General features: G+C 46.6%; 1 protein-coding gene across 10 annotated transcripts in view; it reads left to right on the top strand.

The window, feature by feature from the left end:
• Nucleotides 1–14,526, top strand: part of PTPN3 (protein tyrosine phosphatase non-receptor type 3) — a 183,320-nt gene that overhangs the window by 149,434 nt on the left and 19,360 nt on the right. For all 10 annotated transcript variants that reach the window (XM_077141515.1, XM_077141493.1, XM_077141486.1 and 7 more), the window contains 5 exons: nucleotides 3,578–3,764; nucleotides 3,933–4,001; nucleotides 5,063–5,119; nucleotides 6,188–6,344; nucleotides 9,313–9,473. In XM_077141515.1, coding sequence (XP_076997630.1) covers nucleotides 3,578–3,764; nucleotides 3,933–4,001; nucleotides 5,063–5,119; nucleotides 6,188–6,344; nucleotides 9,313–9,473 — 631 coding nt within the window. The remainder of the gene's footprint in view (nucleotides 1–3,577; nucleotides 3,765–3,932; nucleotides 4,002–5,062; nucleotides 5,120–6,187; nucleotides 6,345–9,312; nucleotides 9,474–14,526) is intronic.

Below are 14,526 nucleotides of genomic sequence, written 5' to 3'. Positions count from 1 at the left end.
TGTTGGATAACTTGTCACGTTGAGATAACTTGATAACAACGTGATAACTTGTCACGTTGAGATAACTTGATAACAACGTGATAACTTGTCACGTTGAGAATTCCAAAACCTCTTCTCTGAGGGTGAATACTTATTTCTTTGTCTGCCTGTCAGTGTGCTTGTCGCTCCCGTCCGTCTGTCTCTGCCCTTTCTCCCCAGGGGACCAAGGGTGGCTGGTCCCTGCCTCCGGACCGGCGCCTCCCTCCTCGCGGGGCAGACCTCCTGCCCCTGCCCTCGCATCTCAGCCTCGCCCTGCCCACAGCGCCTCCTAGCTTCCCTTTTTGTCCTGCCCTTTCTTCGCTCCTTTCACAGTTACCCCCACAAAATTGGGGGGGATGGCTTTTTCACTGCTCTCCACCCTCATGCTGTGTCCGGCTGCCACTTCCCATCCCCTGCCGCCCTCGCAGCATCCAGATGCCCCCTTCCACACTGCTCGCCCCAAGCAGGCAGTTCCTACAGCCCCCCTTTGAGCCTCCCAGTCATCACTTGTGTAAATAGGTTACTGTCTAAAAGGAACCTCTCCATTCTTGCTTAGAAAATAGGTTCAAACATAGAACAACTTTATATATATATATATATATTTTACTATGGTGGTCCATTTTAGGTAGACCATTAAGTTTTATACTGGAAGAGAAAAATATTTTTTAAAACTCCATATAATGAAGTCCACAAATTCAAGATAACAGTGCATGGGTTTTTTTAATTAAATAAGCATAATGAATAGAAAAGATACTACAATTTTACTGAAATGAGTCTTGTTCTATTTCTTACCTTTTCTGTTTGTTTGTTTATACTCCCTTCTCCATCACTGCCAGCCTGCAGATTTTTCCAAACATGCGAAGTATGTATGCCCTTCTCGCAACTTGTTCACATCAAAGAATTGGCTCCATCCCCAGCACTGAAAATTGCATTTCCTAAACCCGTTGGCTCTAGCTTGGGAAGCAACTGCAAAGCAGTTCCCCTTTCTGTCACTAGGTGTTGCTCTTGCAAACATTAAACCATGGTGAACTTGCCCTACTTGGGGGGATTTTCTTTTTTTTAACTTCCCTCAGAGTGAGTTAAAGTCTCATTCATCTTCAGTCTGAGGCTATCCCACTAGTATATAACTTCAGTTCCGAAATACAATCTCTGAAATGCCTTCTCATCTATACGATCTTTTCCTCAGCCAGCACCTTTAAAACCACGAAGCCATACTTTTCTCTTGCATAGAGTTAAGTTTCTATACTGGTCTGTTGCTGTATTTCTTTGCTCATATAAAGTGAAACTGTGAATCTTTCTCTATGACTGATACAGATTTTGTATTTAAAATAGGCTCATTTGAACTCGCTAGGGAGGAGAAGCACTAATTTAAATTTTAAAATCCATGGATAAAAGCTTGAAATAAAGGTTGCATACAAGGTGGGGACAGTTTTCTTCTGTGCGTGTATTTCACTGAATTGTCCTTCTCCACTCACATCTCCCTTCATTTGCCCTCGCCTGAGGTTGGAACGTGGCCGAGTCTCCAGACAGTGGGGGGAAACCTCACATTCTGAAAGCTTTTTTTTTTTTTTAATTGTGGAAACATATATATAAATCTGAAAATTTCCCATTTTAACCATATAAAGTGTCCAGTTCAGTAATATTAGTTATATTCTGAATGTTGTGCTACCATCACCGCCTCCATCTGTCACCAAGACTTTTTCATCAACCAATCAGAAGCTCTGTATAATTAAACAACTACTCCCCATTCTTCCCTCTCCACCCACCCCGCCCCGTAACTTCTAATCTACTTGTCTCTATGTATTTACTATTTCTAGATATTTCATGTAAGTGGAGTCATATCATCCTTTTGTGTGTGACTTATTTTGCTCAACATGATTTCAAGATTCACCCATGTTGTAGCATGTTTCAGGATCTCATTTCTTTTTCTGGGAATAATATCCCATTGTGTGTGTGTGTATATATATATATACACACACACCACATTTTATTTATCCATTCGTCTGTCAACGGACACTTGGATCATTTCCACCTATTGACTATTGTGAATGATACTGCTATAAACATGGGTATACAAGTATCTGTTTTCAGTTACTTGAGGTATACTTCTAGGAATGGAATTGCCCCCCCGCCCCAGGCATATGGTAACTGTTTAACTTTTTAAGGAACTTCCAAACTGTTTTCCACAGCGGCTGCACGGTTTTTATTCCCATCACCTATTTCTCTGCATCCTCCTCAACATTTGTTATTTTTAGTTTTTTTAATAATAGCCACCCTGGTGGGTGTGAAGTAGTTTGGATTTACATCTCCCTAATGACTAATGATGTTGAGCATCTTTTCAAGTGCTTATGGCCTATTTGTATTTCTTCTTTGGAGAAATGTCAGTTCCAGTTCTTTGCCAATTTTTTAATTGGGTGGTTTGTACTTTTGTTGTTGAGTTGTAGGATTTCTTTATATATTCTGGATGTTCAACTCTTACCAGATATATGATTTGCAACTGTTTTCTCCCATCTGTAGGTTGTCTTTCCAGTTTCTTTAGCTATGGGCTTTTTTAAGGCAGCTTCTGTTTGGCCTGTGGCTCTGGAAGGGGTCTAGTGGGTAGGAGATGATGCAAAGACGTTGAACTTCCCGCCCAGTGATGGCTGAGATGGTTAATTCCTTTAGCCCTGGTAAGTTGGAGATGGAACTATTAGGAACAGACTTGGCAGACTGGAAAGAAAAGAGACTCAGGGACACACATCCATCAGGGCTCTGTTCAGTTCTAATAGTCTATGATCCTCTACGACAGAACTATCCAGTAGAGCTTTCTATGCTGATGGAAATGTGTGTGAGCTCCCCTTCCAGTACAGGGGCTGCTATCCACAGGCGGCTCTTGAGCCTTTGAGATCTAGCTAGTATGACTGAGGAACTGACTTTCTAGTCTTAGTTTATTTAAATTTAAATAGCCACATATGGCTCATGGCTATTGTATTAGACAGTGTGGTTCTGAAATATAGAAGGACCTCCGTTAGATGGCGAGAAAAAATAACACGTATTATCTCCGTGTGGGCAATTAATGCATGTCTCAGGCAAATAAGACAAGCCAGGAATAATATAAATTGCCCTGAATGTGCAACAGCCACCCCATCTCTTTTGTGTAACCAAGAGTCCTTCTGAGCATAAGCTGATAGCAAGAATGAGAGGGAGGAAAAAGCTTTCAGAAGATATGGAGACATGTACATCTGACTATGTCTGGCAGAGTCAGGTTCAATAATTAAACCAGCAGTAGTAAGACACCTTTTCCCTGTCACCCTCTGAAGCATCAGGGAAAGGAGCTGAGTTTTCAGGGGCTGCTGCATCCTCCCTGCCCTCTTGCCCTCTTTCCTCAAAATCACAGGTAACGAGGAAGGGAAAGGCAGCCAGCAGCCCCTGGGGATGTTAGATGTTGACTGCTGGGCTCTCCTAAGTTTCCAGGGATACAGGACAACCCTGGGACACCAGGCCCCAACCATCAGTAATGTGTGCTCTGATAAAATATTAATCCAGTTATTAAAATATCTCCTCCTTCCCCATGACGAAGGAGTATATCCGAGAACAATCCAGCACAAAGCTACCTGACCCAGAAGTCATCCAGTTCTGTGTCTCCATCTTCAAATGCTCCAGGCTCCTGCTCACCAGATGGGGTCGACCAGCAGTTCTTAGAGGACTACCACAGGGCGACCGCAGGGGGCTCCTCCCAGGACTCCAGCCAGTACTACTGGGACAAGGTGAGTGTGCAGGCCTGGTAGCACCGAAGGGGACAGCTGGCCATCCGAGCTTCCTGGTGCAAAGGTGCCACTTGGGCAGTTCAGTAGTTGCTGGCTAAAAGAAAATACTTTATCATCAACAGCTGGAGAGAGAAATAGTGTACTTGACTGCTTGCCAATGTTTTCCAGGATGATACGTACTTACTCTTGATCCGTATCACTCCAGATGAAGATGGAAAATTTGGATTTAATCTTAAGGTACGTTGTGTGTGTCCATAGGGATGTTTCATGCTTTGAAGCAATCTTCAGATAAATTTTTAACTTTCATTAGAAATGTATCAAATGCATAAAGCTACGTACGGAATTGGCTCAGGCCTCAGAATCGGAAGTCTGTGGTGTAGCTGTGGAGGGCCTGGCATCTGCGAGGCCCTTGATTTACACTCCCTTATTGAATCCCTGTAACAGGCTATGAGGTCTGCATAGTTGTGCTCATTTTATAGATGAACACTGAGTCTCAGAGAGGTTAGGGCACACGATTGGCAAGCAGATCTACCCCCTAGAGGGGATTCTTAAGATAAAGCAGACAGAAGACCTCCTCAGCATTGGTGGAGCTGATAAAAGAGATCAGCTTTTCTAGTTGTAAGGTCATCACCCTCACCTGGGTGCATCTGGGGCAGGGTTCCACAAAAATGCCCCCAGGGCCAAATCCAGCCACTGTGTTCCTGGGTATTAGCACACTGCCATGCCCACTTTCCTGTTTCAAGGTAGATCTTGAGCAGTTGCCACAGAGACCTTATGACCTGCTGAGCCTGACATATGCACCCCCTGGCCCTTCACAAAGAAAGGGGTGTCGAGCCCCAGCACAGATGTCACTCAAGGTCTGTGCTGCCCACTCTCAGCACCCATCATGTCCGTCTCCCCTCTCCCCGGGGGCCCTGCCGAGGACTTGCTCTCGGAGTCAGAAGCCCTCACAGCGTGTCATCTTCTCTTGATCTTCCCTCTCCCTGCCCTGAAAATCCCTTTTCCAGCAGCACGGGAAAGATGTGTGGCTGCCGTCCTTCTCTCAGAGAGCTGCGTTTTCAGTGGGCCTGGGGATTGTGCTGGGAGGCTCATGAGCAGAGAGTCTCCTGGTAAGCCCAGTAGACCCAGAAGGGTGAAGCGTTGTGCCCCATGATTCTGAAAGGGTGTGAGCTCCTGAGATTAGAACAGGTGGAAGCAGAGTTTGAGGCCTCTGACATGCTGGGGAGCTCATCTTTATTGGGATCCACACTTCTGTCTTGCTATGAACTGAAGTGTTTTTTTATTTAAAATATTTGCAGGGAGGAGTGGATCAGAAGATGCCTCTCGTGGTATCAAGGATAAACCCAGAGTCACCTGTAAGTGAGCATGTTCTGTGTTTTCTCATGCTTGCTTTCCCCAGTGTCCAACAGATATCTGTTTATTTCTGTGCCCTGTCTGCTGCTTCTGTGTCAGCTGCAAAGAACAGGTGTTGATGCAAGCGTGTAGATAGATGGAGAGAGAGAGTGGAATCCTTATGCCTGGACCCTCGATGCTCAGTGTTTTCCCCAAAGCGGCAGTGTCAGAATCACCTGGGAGCCTGTTAGAGATGCATGACTCTCGGGTCCTACCCAGGACCTGCTGATTTTCCCAAGATCCCCAGGTGATTGGTATATACGAGAAGCACCTCTTAAGGCACAAAGTTTGCTGTTTCATCCACTCTGTGTCGGAACCTGGGCTCCGGGCTCCCCCTCCCTGCTCCAGCCCCCTGAGCTCTCTGCTGAGGCGTCCCCAAGGGACCACTTGCTTTTCTTAAACCATTGGAGCTTTAATGAGTCACTGTGCCAGCTAAGAAGGCACCAGTTCAGGGGTATTACTGTTACATAGTCATTAAGCACGTGGGGTTTTTTTTGTTTGTTTGTTTGTTTGTTTTTTACTGGTTCCGACCTCCATGAATTAAGAAGGCTGCCAGATTTAAAGTTTTATGTTCATCGCATCTCCCACAATAGCTTCTGCCTTCAGTGTCCTGCTTACAAAAGCTTTCTCCAGTATGAGACCGATTACTCACAGTTCCTCCATTATCCCTGTTAGCTGCCAGATCACGCCGTAACTGTACATCCAGAAAGTAAAGGATTGCAAACACGGTCGTCAGCTGTGTAATAAGTGAAAGTTGGCAACCATAGAGAAATGGCTCTGGCAATTTTCTTAGCCTTCCTTTGAAACATTTCCTAATTCACATTCTGAGCGGCACTTTAAAAAAAAAAGCCCACACCCAACTACCATTTCGGCCTAGCAGTGCATGTAAAAATAATGACGGTGATGCCCTAGGGAGAAAAGGAGAACTTGATCATGGTCTCAAGTGTCTGAGATCGGAGAGTGTCAGCCTTTTCCCCCTTTGAGGATCGTGTTATGGTAACCGAAGAAACCTCTTCTCCACCTCTACGCAGGCGGACACCTGCATTCCTAAGCTGAATGAAGGGGATCAAATCGTGCTCATCAATGGCCGGGACATCTCGGAACACACCCACGACCAAGTGGTGATGTTCATCAAAGCCAGCCGGGAGTCCCACACACGGGAGCTGGCCCTGGTGATCAGGAGGAAAGGTACAACCGCCTGCAGCGGGGAGGCCGCGGGGACACTGCCTTGGCAAGGCAGGGCTCTGCCGGGCCCTCTCGTGGCAACCGGCAACCATCTGCTGCAGCTCGGCCTCAGGAGCCCCCCACCCCTTACACAGGGTGTGAGCCTCCTGGGTCAGCGCAGGCCCACCTCGGGCCACCCACTCACCTGTTAGAGCTGCCTAGCCTTGCAGACCTCTGTACTTTCAACTCCTGGTTGAAGAAGGATCAGGACATGTTTTATCCATGTGCATCTCATTTGGCAAGTAACAAGAGTGGGGAAGGAGCCAAGTGGCCTGGGGTGGCTCCTAACTCAAGGACCTTCAGCAGGGTACTTGCCCCATCTGTGCTTCAGTTGAGGATACGGGTAGGACCTGCCTCCGGGGTTCTGGTCATTGTACTGGAACGACCTGGACGGGTGCCTGGCAGGCTGGCAGGAGAGCCTCTACTGAACACCGTTGCTATTACGGCTATTGTTGTTTTCATGTTAATATCATAACCCAGGTTCCTTGAATCCTCCAGCGGAGACCAGCGGGAGGTGTGACAGCACAGCCCTGTCCCTGCCTCTCAGTTCTGGCCTCGCACGGGGAGGCACAGTCTGCAGCGCTGCACCTGTGCCCTCTGCCTTCTCTCCATTGTCCCTGGAACTCCTAGTGCAGAGCCAGCTCTGATCCCAGCCCCTCTGTGAGGCCTTACCTAGTTTCTCTGGATCCCCACCCACCCCCTCCTCCACCTGTCTCCGCCAAATCCTGGCACCATGTTTGGCGCACAGTAGGTATCCATAGTGATACTAGCTGGTGTCCATGGAGCACCAATGAAGCACCCTGCACCGTGCTCATTGCTTTACCTTAGTATCCTGTTTCACTCGTCACCCTCCTGTAGGATTGGTAGTTCTATCCCCCCGTGGGGAAATGGGGAAACCAAGACCAGGAGATGTCAGGTAACTTGCCCTGTTGCTATATGATGGCCAGGCCCTGTGATGATAGGGGCAAAGGAATGCCAAAGGTGGGTGCAGCCCCCTTTGTCACAGGAATGCCCCTTGTAGCATGCCAGGGGTCTCAGGGCCAGTAGGTGAGGGAGGGGAGTCCTACCTGCCAACAGCAGGGGCTGATGCCTGGTTGAGGCAAGGAAGACAGATGGTTAAGGACGATTAGAGCTAAAAGGCTAGTGCCACTGGTTTTCTACTCTAATGACATTCATTTTTAAAATGCAGTCAAGCCTGATTTTTCACAGATGTCATATCTGCAGGTTTGCCAACTCACTGAAATGTATTTGTAGCAGCAAAACCAATCCCTGTGGGGTGGTCATTCATAGGCATGTGCAGGGCAGCCAAGAATGTGAGCTGCCCGGCATGCACAGTCCCAGCTGAAGTCAGACAAGGCCGCAGTCTGCCTTCTCGAGGCAACTGTAAACGGGGTGTCTTTTTCAAAGTCTGTTTAGCGCCAGGTTTCACACTGTTGAAGTGGCCCCCAAGTGTAGTACTGAAGTGCTGTCTAGTGTTGCTGGGTGTAAGAAGGCTGTGATGTGCTGTAAGAGGAAATACAACTTACAACTTAGATGAGCTTCATTCAGGCAGAATTGTAGTGATTTGGCCATGAGTTCAATATTAATGAATCAATAATATATAGTAAATAAGGTGTCTTTAAACAGTAACACACAACAAACAACGTTATATATTGGTCATTTGATGAAAGTGTGACCAGAGGCCTGCGGGAACCTAACCCTGTATTTCCCCCCAGGAGCAGTTTTCTCTAATTCACTGTTCACAGAGACGTTACCAAGCATAACTACCCCCAAATAACAAGAATCTGGGGAAAATCGACTGTGCGCATATTGAAGTTAAAAATATGAATCGTTTTTTTAAGAAAATGTTAAGCAAACAGCATAGGGAATAGCAGATATGACCGAAATCTTAAAGGAAGCAGAAGTGCTGATCTTCTGTGATGCAATGAAATGAATGCGATCTTTAGGGTCAGAGAGAAATGGACAGAAATTCCATCTCCCACCTGACAGCCTAGGTTACCGTGGACAAATTGTTTACCAGGACAGAAGTGCTGATCCGCTTTTCTTGTCTATAAAATGGGACTAACAACAGTTGCTTTGGCATTGGGAGAATTTAGTTCGGCTTTGTGGGAAACTCAGAAGTTGTTAGTTTCCTTCTCCTTCTCTTAGCTTGAAGGCAATGGGGAGCCATTGAAGGCTTTTGAGTAAGGGAGGGCCTTCTCTTTCTGAGTGGACAGAGAACATTCTGAGATAATCCCAAGGTTTCCAGTTTGGGAGATTGAAGAAGGAAAAGAAAGGAGACAGGAAAAAGGTACATGAGGGTAGAGAAGTATTGTGCAGAGTTGAGGAGGAGTCCTAGGTTTGCTTTTGTCCATATTGAGTTTGATGCAAAGGGAGAATTTGTATTAAAGAAGCAGCTCTACAATATTTGGGCTAGAGGTGTTTACTTAGGAGCCTCCCACATAGAAATGGCCTCGAGTTAGAGATTGAATGAGCTCTCAGTGCTGGATGAAATCATGGCGAGAACACTGGGTCTTATGACGATGCTCTGAAAAAAAAAAACCATTGTAGAGGAGCTAGTGCAAAGAAGCCTGGGAAAGAAGGGGTGGGGAAGACAGTGGAACAGCTATGTCAGGGAGAGCAAGAGGGAGAAAACAGCTTTTCTTTAAAAACATCCTTTCCCTTTCCCTTACCTTTGGGAAAAGCTGCTGAATGCTAAACATCATCATTTAAAACAAACCAGAATAGTATGTCATTTTGTCTAATTAACGCATATTGAATCATTCAACTAAAAGTAGTGTCTTTGGTGAAAACGATTACTGTGCACTTAATGATTTAATGAGATGTTTTAAGCCATCTACATTCAGGTGTCAAAAGTGTAATTTTTTGAAGGAGACATATAAACCAGAGTGTTCCCACATGAGCCAGACACCCTCTCTCTTGTCCATTCCAGCGGTCCACCCGTCCACCGATACCAAATCTGAAGATGAACTGAACCAGCTTTTCCCAGAGACCATTTTCCCCATGTGTCCGGAGGGTGGGGACACTCTTGAGGGATCCATGGAGCAGCTCAGGAAGGGCCTCGAAAGCGGGACAGTGCTGATCTGTTTTGAGGTAAGAGATCCCGAGGCCTGGCTGCCCGAGGCCCAGGCACTTCCACAGCACCTGCCGGGTAAGGGTCAACTCGCCCCCTTGTCCCCTGAAGTCGAGATGATCGTCTGGTTTTCCAAACCTGAAAGGACCAGCCGAGTCACGTCAGCCCTGATGGGTGAAGCTGTGCCCGCACGGGATGCCTGGCAGTGCCGCCCCCACGGGCCCCAGGCAGACGGCAGTCGGGACCTCGGAATAAGAGGGTGAACTCTGTCTCACCCTTTCATTCCAGCAGCGTTCAGTTGTCACGGAGAAACGTGTCGGAAGTGGAGGAGGCGGGCTGAACGCATTTAGCTGCCCACACAAAAGCTCGAAGCTGTCGGGGCGGGACGAGGTGGTGGGGAGCTGGGGAGGTGCCCCACCCGGGCCCCCAGGCACACTGTCACTGGGAGGGGGTAGCATTGTCCCGTGAGCCTGGACCCCAGAGCCTGGGTGAGCACCAGTTGGGCCCTGTCTTCCTCAGGAGGAAGCTGTCACCCACAGGACTGATACTGTTGACAGGCACACACAGAGCCTCCTTACAAAGCGAAATACCAAATACCAAAGGAGACTGGGTGACTGCTCACTGACAGCATTAAAACAGGATGTGTTTATCTTCCACATTATATTAAAGGATAAAAGAAAGCAGAGTCGTTCACTCAACAGGGGAAAGAGCACAAAGAAGCATAATCTAGGCTGATAGAAGAAAACAGATCATGCGTAACAACATCCATAGTCTAGAATCAGAAATGAAGAAAAAGAGGCTCAGATTGATTCAAAACCAGAAATCAGCAATGCATTGTTTATTAGGAAGCCGTACAAAGGAACAAAGAGAAGCAAAACTAAGAAATCTGTCAACTGTACGTGACTGCAAATTGATTCAGGAGAGCATGATTCCTCCGAATATCAAATAAAATGAAATGCAAAGCAAAAAGCCTAGAGAGAGAGAGAGAGAGATTTATTTTGTAATGGTGTAAGGAATAGAATGTAAATGAAATATATCATTAGAGCACTGTAGATTGAACATTGAACAACAGTGGAAAGCAAATTCCCACAGGTGAGAGGTGATGGTAAAAGACAAACTGAAAAATCAATAGGGAATTTTAAACTTTTAATTAACAAGTGTGACAGATAATAAAGACAAAAAATATGTTAGTATCTGTGAAATGAAATCAGTATAATGGGATAGGATCAGTATAATTACTTGGGTAGAATTGAGATCCATACAGGATATGATATTCTAGAAACAGAAATATCCCTTTTCTTCAGTGGCCTGCAGGGAGTTATATAGGCTTAAAATTTTAGAAGAAAAAAAAATGTGGCAGTATATTCTCTGGCCCTGCATTGCAGGAAAAGTTGAGAATTTAAAAATATATTTTAAACAATAAAACTCAACATTTTAAAACACTTCAAAATAATTAAAACAAGGAAGAACATAAATACCAGTTGGAGAATGTATCAGTTCTATTCCTTTTTGGAGAAGTGGGGCAGGGGTTTTGGGGAGGGCATGAAAAGGGAAATGGCATTCATTCATTCATTCATCCATTCATTCATTCATTCAGCAAGTATGTATTAGACCTTTATCATGTGCCAAATACCAGGCCAGGAAGAGGGATAAAGGAAGATGGGGGGCATCTCCCTGGCCCCAAGAAGCTAACAACCTAATTTTGGTATATGTGGGGAGACATAGGAGTCCCAGAAACAGCTAGAGACCAAACTAGGACAGGATTTTATGACACAGAATACATGCAATGTAGGAACCAGAAGTGGGGGGTTCAGGAGGTCCTGGAGGCTGAGAAGCAGGATTAACAGATGGACGGGACGGAGCGTGGAAGGGCAGGGATGGCAGGGAGGTCACAGCCTGAGCAGAGCCCTGAGCTCATAGGCTGGCAGGTAGCAAAGGAAGCAGGCCTACCTGTGGGCTGGGGGCAGGGAGGGGGCCCTGGAAGCGTCTCCAGGTGATGGAAAGCCTCAGCCCAACGGGCACGGCTTGTGTCTGATCCGCTAGTCCACAAGGAGGCGCTATGGGCTCTCAATGAGGAAAAAGCCGGAGCTTAGGGCTCGTAAAGGACCCTCTACCAAGGGGGCTCCAGTTTTCCGTGCTTCACATATAGGGATCCCACCTAAGAGTCTCCTTAAACAGCGTTCATCAACTTTTTGAAAAATTTTGAAAATGCTTTGGCGAGAAGTACCTGTGTCTCTCTCTCTCTCTCTCTCTCTCTCACACACACACACACACACACACACACACACGTGTGTCTGCATAGTGTTTCTTAAATGCTGACCCACCTGTATGGGTTCACCCGGAGGCTTGTTCTCACAGGGCCCAGCCTGCAGCCACTGGATCAAAAGCTCTGGGGTGGGACCCAGAGGTTGGTTCTTGTAATGCGATCCCAAGGTGTCATAGTGCACAGGCCAACCGCTCAGAGGATGAGAGGGTGGCCATGGTAGCCGACCCCGACCCCCACCCCACTGCCGCCCATGCTCAGGCTTGTCTGTGCAGTCGGACTCCAGCATAAGAAACGGAGAACAGATCAGTTTTAGGACTGTATTTCAGTATGTATACATTTTCCATTTTCTTCATTCTCTACATTTCCTAGGAATTAGGTGAGAAGACCCTCTTTTTAAATACCACCTTTGGCAGAATTTCAAAATAGAGAACAGATAAAGGCAGAGCTGCTCCTTGATGGGCATGCTGGGGTTAGATGGAGCATAACTGAAAAACACTGGTGAAGAATCTTTCGCAGCTACTAGAGGAGCAGAATACTAAAGGAGATGAGGAAACCAGATCAATGGGAAGCGGATACAAATGGTAATCTTTAATGAGCACTTACTACGTGCCATCCTGTATAGATGCTGTCATTACCCGCTCTGCGAAGGTGAGAGGGCAGAGTTAGTAACCTCTCCAAGGTCTCACAGTAAATGGCAGAGCCAGGACGGGAGGCCAGGCAGGCTAACTTAGGAGCTGTCTCTCTTAACCATTATGTAACCTTTGGAAACTGCAAAGTGCTGTTGGTACATGTGAGGGTTTTTATTAGAATAGTACAACACCAGGGCATGAAGGAGCCGAGAGGCTGTCTAGCCACACAGAGCCAGACAGACCTGGTTTAAACCCTGGTTCCACCCCTACTCCCTGTGTGACCTCAGGCATGCCCCTTAACCCTCTGTGCCTCTGTTCTCCCCATCTGTAAATTGGGTATCTCATGGGTTGGTTGGCTAGATTGGATGAGATAAATGCTTAATATACTGTCTGGCGATTTAAAGTAACAGCTGTTATATGTATAAAAGAAAGACTCCAAGAGACTTAAGACTGCCCAAGCTCAGGTCAAGAAGTGTTGGACTGGGTTTGCAACCCAAGCCTCTCCAGATTCCAGAGTCCTGCCTGTTCTGAGCCTCCACCTGCTGCCTCCAGGGCTGTCCACAGGTGGGCGGCTTGGCTGGTTTGGGAGGATGGGGGGTGCTCTGGGTAGGAGTAGGAAGAAGGGGTCATTCCCCAGCAGGACCCACTGCAGGTGCTCAGACCACCCACTCTGCAAGACAAAGGACTTCCCTAGGGTAGTTAGGCTGTAGAAAGTTTCCCTCCTACATCGAGTGCTAGTTTCCAGCACAGCTTGCTTTGAAGCATTTTTTCATTAAGAGAATTCCTCAACTCTCCCATGGCTTTCAGTAAACAGTTGCAGTGTGTTCCAGAAAGCATTTGGTCCCGGCTGTAATAAAATCACACTTAATAATAATCAGTATTTCTGTAGCCCTTTGGAATCCAGAAAGTATGTTTCACATATGCTGTCTCAGTTGAACCTTGGTTCTATAAAATAGATATGGTCAGAACTATGAGGACCACTCTTTTGTAGATGGAGAAAAAGAGGCTCAGAGAGGCTAAGGGACTTGCCCAGTGCTGCACAGCTAGCCAGAGATCGAGCTAGGGCTAGAATATGTGTTAAAATTGAAAATCTAGTCCTTTGGAACAACTGAATGATTGCCAGGTACAGCCGTCACCCAACTCAAATATTAGCCCTTCCCTCCTCTAGAGAGACCTTCCTTGTGAGCACTTTAGCAGCATTTATCATCTGCTTCAAACTACCTACATCCTATGATTTGTTCTGTCAAGGTCGGCCTTTTCTGTTACTCTTGTGTAAGGACCTGAACTCCCAACCAGCTCCAGGTCTGTTCTCACATCCGTGATGCTGTCCTTTTTGAAGGGATTCCCGAGTTCAGCCACAAGGTGTCTCCTTCCTAAGGCCAACTTGGGGCTCAATTTGTGCTTTCCTGGAGGTGAAGTTTCTATTTGAACCACGGAAAGCATAAGCACCTTGTCCGGCCAGACCTTTGTGGATAGAAGTTCAGTGAGCCTGCTAACTTGTCCGTCATTTGAGAACCAGCTCCCTGGCAAGCAAAGGACCCCTTGTATCCATTTCTGTCCGACCACCAGACCACTCGCAGTGTCTCTGCTTCCTTTCCCTGTTAGGTAAGACCTTTTAGAGACCTGTGATATAAGACGAGGAACTCAGCTAGGAGATGCCCCCTCCCCAGGCTGATAGATGCCTGGGTGGCTGCGAGAAATCACCGAATGTCTGGCTCGGGTACCCACACCCTCCCGCTTCAGCAGAAGCATCTTTACCATCTTCTTCTCTGACCTCTGTTTTTTCCTAACTCACTCCTAAACTTCTCAGTATAGGAAACATCTATTAGTGTCAAAACAAGTCACTCACTGGCTCCTGTGATAATCGTAAAAGTTGCATCTGGAAGAGCAAAGAGAGCTGAGTAATTTATGAGCTGGTTAAGATGCCCATACATAGAAATGGATGAGGGCAAGATTAGAACCTGTCCCTAAAAGAATGTATTTAAGAGAACATTTTTCCAAATAGATTTTTTTCTCTTTTTACGAAGGAAAAGCATTATGAATAGAATGTGTAGGGGATGCAGGTAGCCAGTTGTGGGGGCTTCGGAGTGGGTGTGAGTGCAGCCTTTCCATCTCAAGAGCTCAGGACCCATTTAATGGGATGTTCTTCTCCAACCATCATGCATTTATCAGTGAGAG

Source organism: Tamandua tetradactyla, chromosome 2 (genome assembly GCF_023851605.1).
Source record: "Tamandua tetradactyla isolate mTamTet1 chromosome 2, mTamTet1.pri, whole genome shotgun sequence".
Taxonomy (NCBI): Eukaryota; Metazoa; Chordata; class Mammalia; order Pilosa; family Myrmecophagidae; genus Tamandua; species Tamandua tetradactyla.
The sequence above is the reverse complement of the archived record's forward strand: the minus strand, read 5'-3'. Positions and strand labels throughout refer to the sequence as shown.